The sequence below is a fragment of the Leptonychotes weddellii genome, chromosome 13 (assembly GCF_054177405.1).
Source record: "Leptonychotes weddellii isolate Sample4059 chromosome 13, ASM5417740v2, whole genome shotgun sequence".
NCBI lineage: Eukaryota > Metazoa > Chordata > Mammalia > Carnivora > Phocidae > Leptonychotes > Leptonychotes weddellii.
The window spans coordinates 69,109,823-69,126,273 of record NC_138381.1 but is presented as its reverse complement, the minus strand read 5'-3'; the positions used below and the strand labels follow the sequence as shown (position 1 = coordinate 69,126,273).

At 48.8% G+C, this 16,451-nt stretch overlaps 2 protein-coding genes and 1 long non-coding RNA gene across 4 annotated transcripts in view; 1 reads left to right on the top strand and 2 right to left on the bottom strand.

Moving 5' to 3' along the window:
* Positions 1-284: 284 nt before the first annotated feature.
* Positions 285-1,834, bottom strand: LOC115937886 (uncharacterized). Its single transcript, XR_004073102.2, has 3 exons — positions 1,581-1,834; positions 647-786; positions 285-434 (listed from the first exon to the last, which is right to left on the bottom strand). It is a non-coding gene; the product is annotated as an uncharacterized LOC115937886 (long non-coding RNA).
* Positions 1,835-1,992: 158 nt separating this feature from the next.
* On the top strand, positions 1,993-12,864 carry RFC5 (replication factor C subunit 5). 2 transcript variants are annotated; one of them, XR_014139777.1, is made up of 11 exons: positions 1,993-2,179; positions 4,105-4,169; positions 4,437-4,573; positions 5,737-5,816; positions 6,499-6,572; positions 7,757-7,916; positions 8,654-8,735; positions 9,008-9,137; positions 9,749-9,812; positions 10,870-10,924; positions 11,967-12,020. XR_014139777.1 is itself a non-coding variant. In XM_006749638.3 (11 exons), the coding sequence occupies exons 1-11, from the start codon at positions 2,115-2,117 to the stop codon at positions 12,061-12,063; spliced, it is 1,023 nt and encodes a 340-aa protein (XP_006749701.1). In that variant the 5' UTR covers positions 1,994-2,114; the 3' UTR covers positions 12,064-12,864. The 2 variants fall into 2 exon arrangements, 1 of the variants encoding a protein (XP_006749701.1); XM_006749638.3 differs by having other exon boundaries at positions 1,994-2,179; positions 9,749-9,826; positions 11,967-12,864.
* A 490-nt stretch (positions 12,865-13,354) lies between these two features.
* Positions 13,355-16,451, bottom strand: part of WSB2 (WD repeat and SOCS box containing 2) — an 18,410-nt gene continuing 15,313 nt past the window's right edge. The window contains 4 exon segments of the mRNA XM_081802116.1: positions 13,355-14,696; positions 15,526-15,633; positions 15,760-15,947; positions 15,991-16,027. Of these exon segments, the coding sequence (XP_081658242.1) occupies positions 14,534-14,696; positions 15,526-15,633; positions 15,760-15,947; positions 15,991-16,027 (496 nt within the window). The 3' untranslated portion in view covers positions 13,355-14,533.

The window sequence follows — 16,451 nt, the reverse complement described above, 5'->3', positions numbered from 1 at the left end:
GCCTTTGGCTCAGGTCAGGATCCCGGGATCCTGGGATTGAGCCCCACATCTGGCTCCCTGCTCCGTGGGAAGCCTGCTTCTCCCTTCCCCTCTCCCCCTGCTTGTGTTCCCTCTCTCGCTGTGTCACTCTCTGTCAAATAAATAAATAAATAAATCTTTAAAAGAATACATTTTACATTGTATATGTATATTGATATATATTATTTATGTTTTATATGTCAATAACGTATATGTATAATTAATATATTTTGTATTTTAAATATGTTTTATATTTTTATATTCATATTTATATTTTATATATCCTAGGAATTGGCTCACACGATGATGGAGGCCAAGAAGTCCCACGATGTACTGTCTGCCAGCTGGAGACTGAGGAGAGCCAGTGGTGTTATTCAGTGTGAATCCAAAGGCCTGAGAATCAAGAGCGCTGGTATCTGAGGGCAAGAGAAGATGTATATCCCAGCTCAAAAAGAGAGCGAATTCACCCTTCCTCTGCCTTTCCATTCTATTCAGGCCCTCAGTGATGAGGGATGAGGGATGATGCCCACCCGCACTGGTGAGGCGATCTTTACTCAGTCCAATCTGAGTAAATGCCAGTCTCTTTCAGAAACACCCTCAGAGACACAGCCCCAAAATAATATGTTACCAGCTCTCTGGGCGTCCAGAGTCCAGTCACGTTGACACATGAAATCAACCCTCGCGGGCATAGTCACACCAGCCAATTCTTGAGTAGGTCTTGCTTGAGAGGAAACATTTGAAACAAGAACAGGGTGGGTGGAGAGTGTCCTAGAAGGGAAGGAGAGAGTAAGGCGGTAATGTACCTGCTGCTTTACATGTGTGATTTGATCCTGGCAGGCACCTTTGGAGTAGAGATTATTGGACACGGAGAGAAGCCAGATGCCCAAAGCTAAGTGGCAAAGTGGCAGACTATGGATCTGAACAAGCAGAGTTAAGAGCTGGCCACTGTCACACCACAAGCCACATCTGACCCTCCCCCCTTCTTTTGACTCTCCAGGCAGGGGCTAGCGTGAAGCATAACCACCATCATGTATTTGCCCCACAGTCCCTCTACTCTGTTCCTAGAGCAGGTGCCAGTGATGTAATAAGGTGCAAAGAGCAGGTGTTTCTGAATCAGAACACTTCTGACCCCAGCCCAGCCTCCTCTCTTCTCCCTATTGTTTTTCTCAACACGTTAAAAAATAAAAATAAAATAAAATAAAAAAGCTTTATTACGCATAAAGTATGTAATCTGTAATATGTAATATACATACTCGTTGCTGGGAAATACAGACCAGCGAAATAGGAGAAAATCAAAGTGGTCCATAATCACCTCATCGCAGAAAAAGGCACTAAAATTTCCATACTGGTTCTCCTGTCTTCAGGTCATAGGGACCCTGTCCTCTGTGCTTAGTGACCAGCCCTTTCCAGTTACACATATTAACCTTAACTGGGAGTTTATTTTTTGTTTTCACTCTGGGGTTGTTTCTGGAGCTTGGTTCTTTAGATTTTGTTGGGTGAGGCTTGGGAGGTAGATTGGAATTGTGTGTGTTTGGAGTTGTTTATCAATTCGAAGTACTCACCTCCCAGCTTATTTCGAGGCTTTTTTCCTAGGGCATCTATATTCAAGAACTGGCCCTGTCATTTGGGGCTGTTTTTCCTCGGGGGGTTTTCATCGCTGGAGGCTCTCTGTTCCTTTGAACGGTAAGTGTCTGAACTTTGGTGGTAGCTGAAATTGGCTTTGGCCGCGAGACTTTAGTTTGTAATGATGACTGGCGGCTGCAGGGGGTGACCTGGCCTCTCTTGTTTCCCCCCGTCCCCGGGCTCAGGAAGCCCCGCCGCTCCGGCGAAAGGGCCGCGCGGGGCTGGAAGGGCGGACCGGGAGGGTGGCGGGCGGCCGGCGCCTCCCGGTAACCTGGTAACCGGCGCCTTGGCAACGGGGAGGGGGGCGGGACCTAGGGAGGAAGTCGGAAGCAGGAGGCTACATCTCGCGAGAGTTGCTTTTGCGCGCGAACTCTAAGTGCCCGGGTCCCGGGGTCCGGGCGCGGCTAGTGGCTGTGCAGGTCCCTCGGGGCCGCGACGATCCCAGCGGACCCGCACACCTTTATCACCCCGCCATGGAGACCTCAGCGCAGCAGGAGCAGCAGCAGCCCGCGGCGGCCAAGATCAGAAACCTGCCCTGGTAGGAGGAGGCCCGGCTGCCGCAGGAAGGGGGATCGGTGGCCAGGGTGGGCCAGCGGCCAGGCCGCAGCCCGCCGGACCTCGCCCCACCGCCCCCGACCTGCGGCCCGGACCTCGCCCCAGAATTTCGCCTTGACATCTCCAGCTCCCCAGTCCCCTCCGTTCTTCTAGGATTTTTTACAGGCCTTCCCGCTGCCCTACTCCCACCGCCCCTATTCGTTTTACGCACCGGGTGACAGCCCAGGGGTTAGATCCCGCGTCTTCTGACTTCGCATCGGCCTTCGTGCCAAAATGCTCTCTACTCTTGCTGGAATCTTCAATGCAATTATTGCTCAAATTCTAAACTGAAATAATAATGACGATAATAACGCTCCCCAGTTAAGTTGTATTTAAGTGGCTTCCTACTAGATTAGCAAGGACCCTGCTAGATGTTTGATCTTTACAAAGAGCCTAGGTAGTTATTATTCCAGTTGTAAAACCAAAAAGTTAAAGGACTTGCCTAAGGTCCGGAGCTAGAAAATAAGTTGGGATTTGAACCCAGGTGAATTCAGAACTTGCACTCATAACCATCCTACTTCCACAGCTGCGTCTGAATGATGTTTTAGGAACTGAAGGGATTCGGCTTGATTTCTTCAGAAAGGTCCAAGTTGGTCTTGTCTAATAAGGAGTTCAGTTTGTTTTTATCGTGGAAAAAACACATAACATACAGTTTACAGTTGTAAACATTGTAAAGTGTATAATTCCGTGACTTTGAGTACGTTGAGAACGTTGTGCTACCATGTTACTGTCTAGTTCCAAATTTTTTCATTTTACCCCAAATGGAAACTCCATACCCATTGGCAGGTACTCCCCATCCCCACGTCCCCTTCCTCTGAATTTGCCTATTGTGGATATTCATATAAATAGAATCAGTATGTGGCCTTTTGTGACTGGGGGCTTTCATAGGATCATGTTTTCAGGGTTCATCCATGTTGTAGCAGGTGTGGGTGCTTCATTCCTTTTTATGGGTGAATAATATTCCATTATATGGATAGACCGCCATTTATTTATCCATTCATCTTCTGATGTATATTTGGGTACGAGTTCAATTTTTTTTATTTTTTTATTTTTTTAATTTTTTTTATTTTTTTAGATTTTATTTATTTGAGAGAGAGAGAATGAGAGAGAGAGCACGAGAGGGAAGAGGGTCAGAGGGAGAAGCAGACTCCCTGCTCAGCAGGGAGCCTGATGTGGGACTCGATCCCGGGACTCCAGGATCATGACCTGAGCCGAAGGCAGTTGCTTAACCAACTGAGCCACCCAGGCGCCCGAGTTCAATTTTTTTAAAAAGATTTTTATTTGAGAAAGAGAGCGAGCATGAGGCGGGCGGTGTGCAGAGGGAGAGAAGCAGACTCCCCGCTAAGCAGGGAGCCCGACGCAGGGCAAAATCCCAGTACCCTGAGATCAGGAACTGAGCCAAAGGCAGACGTTTAACCGACTGAGCCACCCAAGTGCCCCAAAGAGTTCAGTTTTTAATTTACTTTGAAATAGTAGGTGCCCATCCAGGTTGAGATTGTTTATAGGCAGACAGCTGGAAAGGTGAAATTAGAGCAGTGCTATTGGCATTTTGGGCTAGATACTTGGTGGGGGCGGGCATGGTGGCTGTCCTGCGCATCGTAGGATGTTTCGTGACAGCCCTGGTTCCTATCCACTGGAGGCCTGTAGCACCCTCCACCCAATTGTGACAAACTGAAAATGTCTCCAGGTATCACCAAGTGTTTCCTGAAGGACAAAATTGCCCCTGGTTGAGAACCAGTGGTCTGTATTAAAAGTTAAAGGATTTTATTTCTCTTCCTCTTTTCATTAGGATATGAAAGGATTCTTTTGCACGTGACAGCATGTTCTTGCGTTTGTATATATTGTAATCCATGCTAAATTGTATTTCAGGGTTGAAAAGTACCGGCCACAGACACTGAATGATCTGATTTCTCATCAGGACATTTTGAGTACCAGTAAGCATCCATGTGTCAGTTGCTGTCATTGTAGTTGGAGGACCGTATCATTTCTTGGTGATGTCTCTGCTGAGTAATAACCTTGAAGTATCTGACTGAGCTTTATGGAATGTTGCCGTAAGATCTGAGTCCTTCAGATTTTTCATTCCTGCATCTACCTCTGATTTGAATGTAGTGTTGAAGTAAATTCAAGCCAACTCAAGGGCCCACGGTGAATGAGGCAACTCTCGGAAACTGATGGGGTCTCTCTTTCTTCCTGACCCTCAGTTCAGAAATTTATTAGTGAAGACCGCCTGCCCCACCTGCTTCTCTATGGTCCTCCAGGGACGGGAAAGACCTCCACCATCCTAGCCTGTGCGAAACAGCTATACAAAGATAAGGAATTTGGCTCCATGGTCTTGGAGGTAAGTAAGAGGATTCTTCTTACTCCGCAAAGAACTCGAGTCTCTTAGTTCTCTTAGATTTGTCTTACTTTACAAGTAAGTTGCTGTGCTAGAGGTGGGGAAAGGAACAGACATAAAATACCTCGAGTGGCTTTTATCTAGAATTGACACTTGGGTCTGGATTCGCATTAGCTAGAGGGCAGTGGTAGGGCTAGATATTTTTCTTTGCCTCTGCCAACTTACACGCCAACACTCAGGGGTCACTCAGTGAGTGGTCACTCGGTGGCTTGCTGTCTCCCATGTGCCTGTCCAGATTTCTCCTGCATGTGGCCCCCCGCTGTTCTTGCCCTGGAAGGCTGAGCTGTATTGACTACAGGCTGCCTTGTCCTTTGGCTCCCCCTGGTTAGGTTTGGCCAATAGGGGCCCTGGCAGGAGTCGGGGGAGGGAGAATAATGCCTGGTTCTGTCTTGGGGGTCACCACAGGCTGACAGCATCCCCCCCCGCAGGGCAAATCCCACAGCCTTGTCCAACGGTGCCAACACCACCCCCCCTGCCCACTCACCTCTCAAGACTTGGGGTTGGTAATGGGCCCCAGCAGTTGCAGAGGTATTGCATAGCTCTTTTGGTTACCCCACACCCCACCGTTTAAAATGTCTCTTCATGTAATTCTCTTCAAATCACTGAATTTGAGTATGCCATCTGTTTGCTCTGAGATTTGACTGATACCCTTAGATTACAAAATTTTAAATATTGTCTACTGCAAGAAAAAAAATGTCTAGCTTATTTTTTTGTTATAGATCTTAGAACCTTGCTGCCACCAGTGTTCTTACTTGAGTGTGTTAAAGACTGGGTAACTTCTGGGTTGCTCTGGGTTTCGGTAGCTAAAATTAGCATGATTCTGTTCATGCCAGAGGTGCTGTTCACTGTGGCCAGGCCAATTAATTATTCTGCCAGAGTACGTCAGCGGTTGTCCTCGAAAGGGGGAGGAAACACAGTCATTTGCCCTTCAGAATGTAATGGAATGGTGTAGCGAGTTGGGAGTTTTAAATACAGTTGTGATCTTGGCTTTTTAATAGTGTTTATCTCGTAGGTGTCGTTAGACCTAGAGACCTAGCTTGCCAAGCTGGATTGATGGAAATCACCAACATATTTCTAATTTACTCTGGCTTCTCTTTCACACTTAGCTGAATGCTTCAGACGACCGAGGAATAGATATCGTTCGGGGGCCAATCCTGAGCTTTGCTAGCACAAGGACAATATTCAAGTAAGAATTATTTGCATAATTTCTCTCCCTAGAGATTCTGATCAGTGAAATGACAGAGCTTAATTTTTTTAATCCTCCCCTTTGCTAGTCTGTAAAGGTAACAAATGACATTGTCAAAAGTAGCCATGAAAAAGAGGTAAAGTACAAGGACGCTAGTAAGAAATAACATAAATATCAAAATAAAACATTACCTAAGTCTATATTAGCAAGTTCTTTGGGAAGCATTAACTCATTTTATTAGTTACCCGAAGACTGAGGACATCCTAAGACCAGATGAGCTAGTTTGAATTTAAACAAAAATGAATTGAGATCGGGATGGACAACGGGGATGGTGGTAAACAAAGGAAAAGATGAAAAGACAGGCATGAGTGAAGGGCGAAGGTGGTGGGAAAAAGCAATGCCACGCCCCGAGTAACAGGATACCCAGTGTGCGCAGAAGAAAGGTAGAGGTGCCAGAGGAAACAATGTAACAAAAATACCCAAGTCAGACCTCAGTCCCTTTAAGAGTGGAGAGTGACGGGCATGTCCTCTGTGTGACCACAGATGTCTGCTTCGCTCAGAGGTCAAGGAGGAATGGACTCTCTGAGGCAGGGCCTTATGGCACAATTGTACGTGTAGGTTTGAGCCTGGAAGTGGAGGTGAGACTGAAGAAATCTTCAGATGGTACCATTTGTTTTCCTAGGAAAGGCTTCAAACTAGTGATCCTGGATGAAGCTGACGCCATGACTCAAGACGCCCAGAATGCCTTGAGGAGAGGTAAGAAGAGCTCCCAGGGATAGTGTGTTGGCTCAGGAGTGCCTTCGAAAGAGAATCAGGAGCTTTGGACGTGAGACATGTCTTGGCTTGTTGACCATTTTCATCTTCCGGCCCAGAGAAACCTGCTGACCTTTCTCTGTGTGTAGCCAACCTGAGGATCTAGACCAAAGCTCTCTGTACTGGGGGTTTCCCCTTTCAGCAGCTTAAAGATAGAGGCCCTGGTGGGACTTTTAATTCTGACCAGACCCTGGTGTCCCATCCTCCTCTTCCACGGGGTTCAATTTGGGGTTGGGAATTTGTATTCTTAGAAAGAGTGGAGGAGGTATGGAAAGTCTGTCTTTCCTAAACTGCTGGGTAGACTTTTCTGCTCTCGGTACCCTGAGATAAGACAGTAGCCGGGAAAATAATACTGGAAACATAGTCGCACTCAGAAAGCTGACGTGACTTCTCTATTTGCCAAGGGGTGGAGAGTATCATGTGAGTTGTCTATCTTAAGGGCCCTGGTGCAGTGGATTTCTTTGAAAGGACACTGGTAATCTCTCGCATTAAGATTCTGAGGTAATCAGCTAGGAGAGAGGAGCGGTCTTGCAGATTTGTGGGGAGAAGGAGTGGGTTTAAGAGGAGGAGGACAGTTAGAGTGTCTTCTGATCTTAAAAGCTTTGGCAGCCTTTCTTCAACATTTGCTCTGCACAGTGACTATCAGTCTGGGCAGGTCCCCTTGCAAGAACATCGGGTAACTACAGAATGCACCCGGTATTTCCTAAGCTTTCTGAATTCGAGTTAGCACTCTGTCGAATGCTCTAAGGCTTCGAGACAGAGTCCACTGGGAAGTCCGCAACAAGCCACCCCCCTCCCCCACCATTAGAAGGTGGGGCATCATCAACCTGCCAAGTGGAGTTTTATGCAAAAGGACAGGAATATGGCAAGAACGCCAGAATCATGGCACATGAGAAGGAAGGGAAGCATTTTATAAAATCCCGTCGAGGTGGCGTGTCCATCAGCTTTGGGGAGGAGCGCGGCTGGCTTCCAGTCCTGGCCACCCCCGCCGCAGCCCCTCGCTCCTGGAGCTCTCCAACCCCTGTGGATGGCCTCCGCTTGTGCACGTGAGCTCGGAATAGTGTGGGGCCTCCAGGGCTCTGGAAGGCTCAGAACAGACAGGAGCTGGTTTTCTTTTCCCTTGCCAGTGATTGAGAAATTCACTGAGAATACCAGATTCTGCCTCATCTGTAACTACCTGTCAAAGATCATCCCCGCCCTGCAGTCCCGGTGTACAAGGTTCCGATTTGGCCCCCTGACTCCTGAACTCATGGTCCCCCGCCTGGAGCACGTCATAGAAGAAGAGAAGTAAGTACAAGGGAAAGCAGGAAAGCCCAGGGCCTTAGGACTGGGGGGGTGTGGGCAGGGCCCTGGGCTGGCTGGCTGGTCTGCAGTTGAAGGTGATAAGGCGTGTAAAGAGCTAAGGAGGGTGACTGGCACAGAGTCAGCATCGGGGTCTGCGAGCTGCTATCCTCTTCCCCGGCGTCTCATGGACAGTCTTCGTAAAAGGCACTTGGTTCCTCTCTTGATTCCATCCTCCTCCCCTGGAAGCCGTCCTGACTTCCTCCTACTCTTCTTTTGTCATTGGCAACGGCGTGCTGCCAGAGTCTCTTCTGCTAAGATGCCTCCAGCCTTTCGGGACTAGGAGGGAAGGTACTGAGACATTACCTTCTGTACCGTCAGTTGCCAGGCCCGTAGCCAGCCCAAGCTGCTGCTTTGTGAAAGGGGCTGGTCTGCCTCCGTGACTGCAGCTCTCGCCAGCGCGCTTGCCTCTCGGAGAACAGAATTCAAAGCCCGTTGCTCAACACAGCAATGCTTGGGCCTCAGGGAGGCTCGCTCCCGACTTGGGAGTGGGCGGTGACTGCTAATGTGAAGCCCACAGCCCCAAAGACCAGAGTGAATTCGAGAGCCCGCCATAGATCGGGAGAGTACTGTTTACTCTGTCCTTCCCTTTCCTTTCATTATTTCAAAGCCTTAGTCATCCCCTGGCTGAACGCTCGTGCTCTCTCAGGGCCCCTGACCTCCTCCTGCCTCTTTCCTCTCAGAGTGGACCTAAGTGAGGACGGGATGAAGGCCCTCGTGACCCTTTCCAGCGGAGATATGCGAAGGGCTCTGAACATTCTGCAGGTACGGAACCACTGCAGCAGGTCTCGAGCCGCTGCTTCGGAAGAGGTTTTCGAGAAAGACAAAAGCAGCACACAGCCAACCTGTAAGGTCAGAAATCGAGAACCTGGTAAGATCTCGATCTCCCCATGTACCGACGACTTCCCCCCACCTCGGGGTTTTGAGTAACTGCGAGAGTAACGTGCTGCAAACCAGGGAAAGCTAGGGAAGGGTTCTGGAGCCGCCTGCAGCGTGGTGGCCACTGTGACAGCCACGATTCTCCCCCTCCTGCGCAGAGCACCAACATGGCCTTCGGGAAGGTGACGGAGGAGACGGTCTACACCTGCACTGGGCACCCCCTCAAGTCCGACATTGCCAACATTCTGGACTGGATGTTGAATCAAGACTTCACCACAGCCTACAGAAGTATCCTTCCTCGGGTGCCGCGGTCAGTGCGGGATGTACGTGAGGCCCGAGCTTGGCCCAGGAGTCCAGGCTGCAGCCGGCGTCTACACCCTGCTGGCCAAAGACGGTTGGCTGCTCGTGGGTCTGAGCCGCTTGCTGTGGAAACACGGGGTCTGTGGGTGGGGCGGGTCCTCGTCTTTAATGCCCTAAAGTTCTTCCTGAAGGACTCTGACATGGGTACAGCTTGAGGCCGCCTTGCTCGCGGATGAGAGCAGCAGTTAGACACTGGGGTTGGGGGCGGCAGATGCGATCGTTCTTGAGTGGCCGGCGCTACTCGTGTTTGGCTGTGAAGTTCAAAGCCAGGGGCGGTGACAGGAGGCCTTCTGGGGGACGCATTCGGCTCTGCCCGCTACTAGACAGAGACAGTTCTATCGGAAAGCCCCTATGGAAGATGCAAACCTAGGAGAGGCAAGAATTGGAGCCCACTTGGCGCAGCTGGATTGAGAGCATCTGCCACGGTGGGGTTAGAAGCCCTCCTTCCAGAAGTCACCCCCACTGGAGTTGGGATTCAAAATTCTGTGCAGCGCGTTTGTTCCGGAAGCTGGCCCTTTGCCTTAACTGTTCCTCTCTAGATATTATGGAGTTGAAAACCCTGAAGGGGTTGGCGCTACAGGACATCCTGACAGAGATACACTTGTTCGTGCACAGGGGTAACTCACGGTCTTCCCTAGTCGAGAAGCTGCGGGAGGAGGGGAGTGGGGCAGTTGAGAGCGGGAGTGAGGGAACATGAGGCTTCGCTTTCGAAGCAGAGAAACAGGAGCGAAGTATAAACCTGGCCCCGCAGTTTTAGTTTTCTCTTGTTGCTGTTTACAACTTTGTTCCAAAACGACTCTTAACCTCTGAACCTCCTGGGCAAGCAGCTCCGGAGGGCTAACTATCTCCTCCAAGGGTTTGTATTTTACAGGAGTAAATGGTATGTTTTAATTCACGTTTCTAAGGGTATTTTCCCCCGAAAGGAGAGAAAGAGGAGGAACGTCTATCCACGGGGTAAAGCAGAGCAGTCTTAACTAAACCGTCTTAAGTTCCACACTCGGCCGTATCTTCTGTACAGACCTGGTTCTCAACCTTGGCAGCACGTAGGCGTCACCCCAGACCCATTCACTTGGCCTTTGCGGGGAGCTGGGCATCAGGATTTTCTCAGGCTCTCCGGGTGACCTGCTGCACAGCCTCCTCAGAGCAGCTGTCCCCCTGCCAACAGCTGGCTGCACATGGACAGTCGGGTCCGGGAATGTTCCGCCCGTGCCTCGCGGGCCTCCCCTGGGCCGACTGGCGTGGTAACTGCTGCCCATGAGCGTGGTCGGCTGGAGCCCAGCTCTGCACTTTGATTGTGGAAAATGAGTATGAACAGAGATTTAGATCAGTAGATTTGTTTTTAAAATCGGGACAGCGTGTGAGAACTTGGCTTCACTCCTAGAGTGAACTTGGTTCACTCCTAGAGCTGCCCCGTTGCTAACGCAATATTGGTACCTCTTCCGGGTTCTTGGGATCGCTTTGGAACCTGCTCACAAGATGGATAAAAACTGAACTCATCCAGTGTTCACTTCCTTAGAGGTGTGGCAGCCAGTGACCTGAGGCCTCCAGACAAGTGTAGTGTCCTCTGATGTTTAAGCTCATAATTGTCGTGGGATTTTTTTTTTTTTTGGTAGTAGGAAGGGGCAGACCCTCACTGATTTGATTTTGTTTCTCCTCACAGTTGACTTTCCATCTTCAGTTCGAGTACATTTATTGACCAAAATGGCAGACACAGAGTGAGTACTTCCCAATTTTGATTGCTTTCCTTTTTTTAACCCTGTTGTGCATTTTTTCTTTCTACTTGCTTGGTTCCAACTTTCTTGTCTACCTCATTCCTATATGGCACAGTCTAGTTTTTGGTGGGATCACTGAAAGAAACATGGGAAGGGTATGACTTGCTTGTTTAAAGAATACATGAATGAACACAAGGACAGGTTCGGCTCAGTAACGGACTGGGAGATAAAGGCCTCTCCTTAGACCTCAAAGGCTTGGTCCACATTGGTTCTAGAAGTGCCGTTATCTGGAAGGCCTGCTTCAGTTCCGACATCTAGGTCATTTGGGGACAACCAGCTATCCAGCTGTTATTAAAGCATTTTGGCGTAGCAAAGCATATTGGGGGGCAAAGTAAACAGAAACTCAATTTTCCACTTTGCCTGGTTCCATAAACAGTTATTAGCCCCCAGTGAAGCTGGCAGCTATCATTTAAGTGGACAGAAGCACTGGGTTCTAAACAGATGCCAACACGGACCGACTCTAATTTGCTCTCACTGGCTTTCACACTCACACATGAGGTCACTTCTCCCTACGTGACGAATGTCATGATTTTGCTTTCACTGGCTGGGCACTGGGAAGGTGGCAAGATGAACCACCAGTGTCCTGCTTTACTAACTAGACCACAGAACCACAGTTCCCCATTCTCAAGTGAATTAAGAGGAAGGAAATCTCTCAGTACATTTTGTGAGTGAAGAAATAAATCCTTATCACTTAAATTCTGTATATGTCTAGACGGCTAGCACAAACTTCCGAACACTGCCATTGATAACAGTTTTTTTAATTTAATTTTTCCTTACCAGCTTGAGTGGAATTTATAAGTGAGTGTTCAGGGCAGAGAGGAGAACGTCAGCGGACACACTGAAGATCCTTGTCCAGGATCAAGTTTGATTGCCTGCTTTCCTCCTTTAGCACACTGTCCCTGTCTTTGCTGTCTCTCGTCCCCTTGTCAAAAGGCAGCTGTCCCGTGATACTCTCTATTCTTACCTTTTGTTTGACTTCTTTTAGGTACAGACTCTCTGCTGGCACCAACGAGAAGATTCAGCTGAGTTCCCTCATTGCCGCTTTCCAGGTCACCAGGGACCTGATTGTCACAGAGGCCTAAATGCTAAGCCTGTTTGCTGCGATTCGCAGGCCCCACGGTGACTGGACAACAGGGGACTGAGTTACGGCTGGGGACTGAAGCCCGATCGCCCCAAGCTTTGGAAAACCCTGTTCCAGGCCTGGGTGGGCAAAGGTTTAAAAAGTACTGTGTTTGTGGCCGTTTGGAGCAGGTACAAAACAGTTTTAACGCCCAGCTCTCTTACTGCTGCCCACTTGTGTCTTAGGGCGGAAAAGAAAGCGCAAAGAGATTTTTTTTCTTTTAGCCTTAAAGCTTTTATCATTCCGTTGCTTGGATGACAGGAAATTTGCCTGCCCCATTTTGGTCTAGAACCGAAGGCTTCCCAATCTCCCGTGGTGTCAGTGTTTTCTAACTCAAGGTAAACAGAACAGCTCCACAACTAAGTGCATAAACCTAATTTGCGGCCCGGTCTCTGGATCTGCTTTAAATAGGTGTCAATGAAAAAAAAAAATAGGTGTGCGTCGATTTCTGGCCCAAACTATTGTACTCCTATAAACGGGCTCAGTTAACTGTCTTCCTTTAAAAACGTCTTTTTATTTCTCCTCTACAAGCAGGTTCCTAATTGTGGTGAGACAGCAAAGCGTCATCTTACGCCCGCGGGGGGCAAGGCCTCACAGTACTCCCTTGTTAACGCAGGCAGGGCAGATGAGCCCGGGGCCGGGCCGGGCACCGACACGTGCGGGAAGGACGGGGCCCTGTGGACAGGGTAGCAGTTTCTTTCACAGCAAACAGGCTGCCCTTTTGAGTGTTCTTCTCCATAAAAATAAAGCAGCTTGCACGTTGGCTGTTTACGAGCTACTCTTTCCTTCACCAGTTAGAAAGATGCTGACTTACCTTGCGTTTATGTGAAAAAGCCTTCCCCCTCTCCGCTATCACAGAACAAGCTTACTTCGGAGGCTGCTCTCTATAAAGGTGTCAGCTTCTCAGACTATCAAAAGGGAGAGGTTGGTTATTTGCCTCATCCACGTACACCTCGCTCCCCGAGAACCCCGAGCTAAGTTTGCAGCTAATGGCCAGACGGGGCCTCGGGGAAGCCACCCAGAACCTCTCAGGCTGTGCTGGGATGCCTTAAGATGACCACAAAGTGTAAAACTGGCCCAAGCCGTTCCCCGCTGTCCTGCTGTACTCACTTGTTTTAAAAGGTGGGTATTTTTTTTCTTAGTGGGAAAAATGCAACAGTGAGCCGAAAGCTTTTTAACTTTTCCTTCAATGAAAGCCTCTCATCTTGAAAAGAAATGTTTTTCTTCAGCAACAAAAGTGGTAGAGGAGACTCTTGTACTTTTGCAACAAGTTTTATCACGTTAACACTGGCCTCCACAAAGCACCTAGTAAGAAAGCCAAAGGATAAGATGTTGCATTTCTTTTAAAATAATTTAAAATATATTAAATTTTTCAAAGGCAGATTTCATTGGAATGAGGTGTCTTGATCAGAGAACTACACGCCACTGAAGGAGAACAGTACTTTCAAGGAGCTGTTTTTGGTAAGGGGTGAACCGGGCTGGTTGGTCCGATGAGGCAAAGCAGCGAAGTCAGACCTTGTACATGACATTCAGCTTGCCAAGGCGGCGAGAACACCAATTCTCTACACAACGAAGAAGAGACATCTTCACAACTGTTCGACTTAAGAACTATAGTTTTTAGATACCAGGGAGAAAAACACAGTTGTACCTTAACATCTGTTGAGAAAATACAAATAAATAGGCTGCAAACAGCAAGCTGCTGACAAGTCAGCCGCCGTTTGGACAGTCATGCAGTTGAGGAATACGTCCCCGGGTACCCGGACACACACGTTTGTCATCTCCAGCACATGCACACCACTGATTAAAAAAAAAAAAAAGCCGTTTCTAGTGTATCAGTCAGGAGCACACCTCTGAGTGCCCTGTAATCTAGCTCCGACCTCCCAGCAGACGGCTCCATGAAAACTCGGTCCTGCTGGTCAGAGGGGAGCTCGAGGAAGGCAAGCACTTGCCAACAGCAAAGCCACTCCGACACGGCAGGAGAGAACTTTTTAAACAACGTCACCACTGCGTCTGAAACACGACAATGACAAGTACTAGGCACAAGCCAACACCTGCCCACTCGCCGGTCAAGGGAATAACCTGCCCCAGCAGAGAGGCTCTCGAGGCCTGGTTACTCTGCTTATCAAATCAACATGAGTCACTGCACTCTGAATCGGAAGGACTTGAGAAAGTGTCTGATGTTGCCATTTGTTAGTGGGCTGAGGATTTCAGGTAAGGCTGCGAGCCCCTCTATGACTGACTGCCGCAGGTCACACAGGAACACCTGGATGACCAGTCTGCCAGCATCTGCTTTTGCTACACTCTGCTCACCGTCTCAAAGAGAAATTCTATTTCAGTCGAAGACCAGCTGTTTGGCCCATCGTTCCCAGCTACTCCTCTGCCAGGAAGCTTGTTCCTGCTACAAGCAAACAAGTAAGACTATGGCGCGTGGCTTAAAAAGTCCTGTATGTGAGAAACTCTTTCATTTTCTTGGGGATCGGCAGTGCTAGCACTTGGTAGGTGGTCAGGAAACTTCGAAGGGCTTTCCGGCATAAGTGCTTCAGTGAGGACAGGACCCGAGGAGCTGTCCAGAACTGGACGTGGCCGTCCCTTGTCCTGAAACAGAACAGAAACGGACGCTTTAAGTGAGACCTTGGAAACACACAGTTTCACGGTGATGGGTATTAATGTTTCGACTCTGACTTGCGTTAGCAGGAGACACCCGGGGAGTGCAATGCGGCCCTTAAATGCAACCCTAATGGTCGAAATGGATGGAAAGGCTGTGATGCTGAATAATTAAGGCCGCTGAGAGGATCAGAAGAACTCAAGGCACTTTTGATACCAAAGTGCTATCCGTGAGCTCGGTCCCTTCTGAATCACACCGTGAGTTCCAGTGCAACAGAGGGAAGAGTGCCGCCTCCTGAATTACAGATGCTCCCTGCAAGGTGGTCTCTGCCCCAAGTGGTTTCTCAGAAATTCTGCATCATCCCGACTTAGGCCTCCTTGTGGACGTGGCCCATTAAGTGGCATGAATCAGAGCTCTTTAATTACTCTTAGATTAAATATTAAGAGTAAATGATAGGGCACCTGGGTGGCTCAGTTGGTTAAGCGACTGCCTTCGGCTCAGGTCATGATCCTGGAGTCCCGGGATCGAGTCCCGCATCGGGCTCCCTGCTCAGCAGGGAGTCTGCTTCTCCCTCTGACCCTCCTCCCTCTCATGCTCTCTCTCATTCTCTCCCTCGCAAATAAATAAAATCTTAAAAAAAAAAAGAGTAAATGATAACCTGTACTGGCAGAATAGAATATTAGCATTTTGTGTCCTCTTAGATTTCCTTTAAAGGCTTCATCATAGGCAAGAACATTCTAGATCCTTGCTCTCCTTAAAAAGCTACGCGGTACACTCAGCAGAAACCGCGCCCCATCTGTTCAGCTATCAGACACATACCCTGTGGCAATAACTCCACCATGTGGAAAAAATGTGCAGCAAAGACCATTGGTCATAGGAGCAAACGCAACTGGAGTTTTCAGTTCCAGGGCCCAGATCCTGAGGAGTCTGGACGAGAGAGAAAAGAAATGTTCGCACGTTAGCAGACAGGGGGCCAACCCCAGAGGGGGGGGATGCTACAGTGACTTGTGGGGACTTGCTCTGAGGCCACACACCGAGATGTCTCCGCATTACCTGTCATCTGCCACCGTGGCAAGGTACAAGCCTTCGGGAGAGAAGCACACGGATCTCAGGGAGCTAATGTGCACATCACTGTCATCCATGGGGAGGTCAAGTTGGGCGTGGCTGAGGAGAAAGAAATAGGACGGTTGGCGTGGGGTGATGGCCACCCCCCACCCTCCAGCTTCATTCCAATGCTGGGGCTATGATGGGCTCAAAGACCCATCCTTACCCCTTGTGGAAAACCGTGGGATAAGCAGAGTGGGGGGAAAAAGCGCATTTCCTAAGCGTCTCGCGTAAGGGGCTGAAGGGTTACACTCCCCGTGCTAATTTCCTTATGCAAAGTAGGTCAGCCCTCACTTCAATGCCACAGTACAAACTGAAAGTCTTTTTTCAGCTAAGATACATGATAATTATAGGACTACCTATTATTTGCCTCAGAAAACAAGAGAGACAAAGAGAAAAAGACCCAAGTTTGTGAGAACATGAAAATTCATTTTGGAAATACCAGTTTCGGTAAGAGGATCATTCTGAACTTGCTACTCTGGTTATTAGTAAATGGAAAGAAAGAGTCACTTTGAGGTTTCATTAACGCTGAATCCAGAGAAGTGCACGGCCTCCCACATCGGGAGCCATGTAAGTGACAATGAAGTGCCACGGCATGCCACTGCCTCGGAAGGCCTGAACTCTGTGCCTTCTACCCAGGC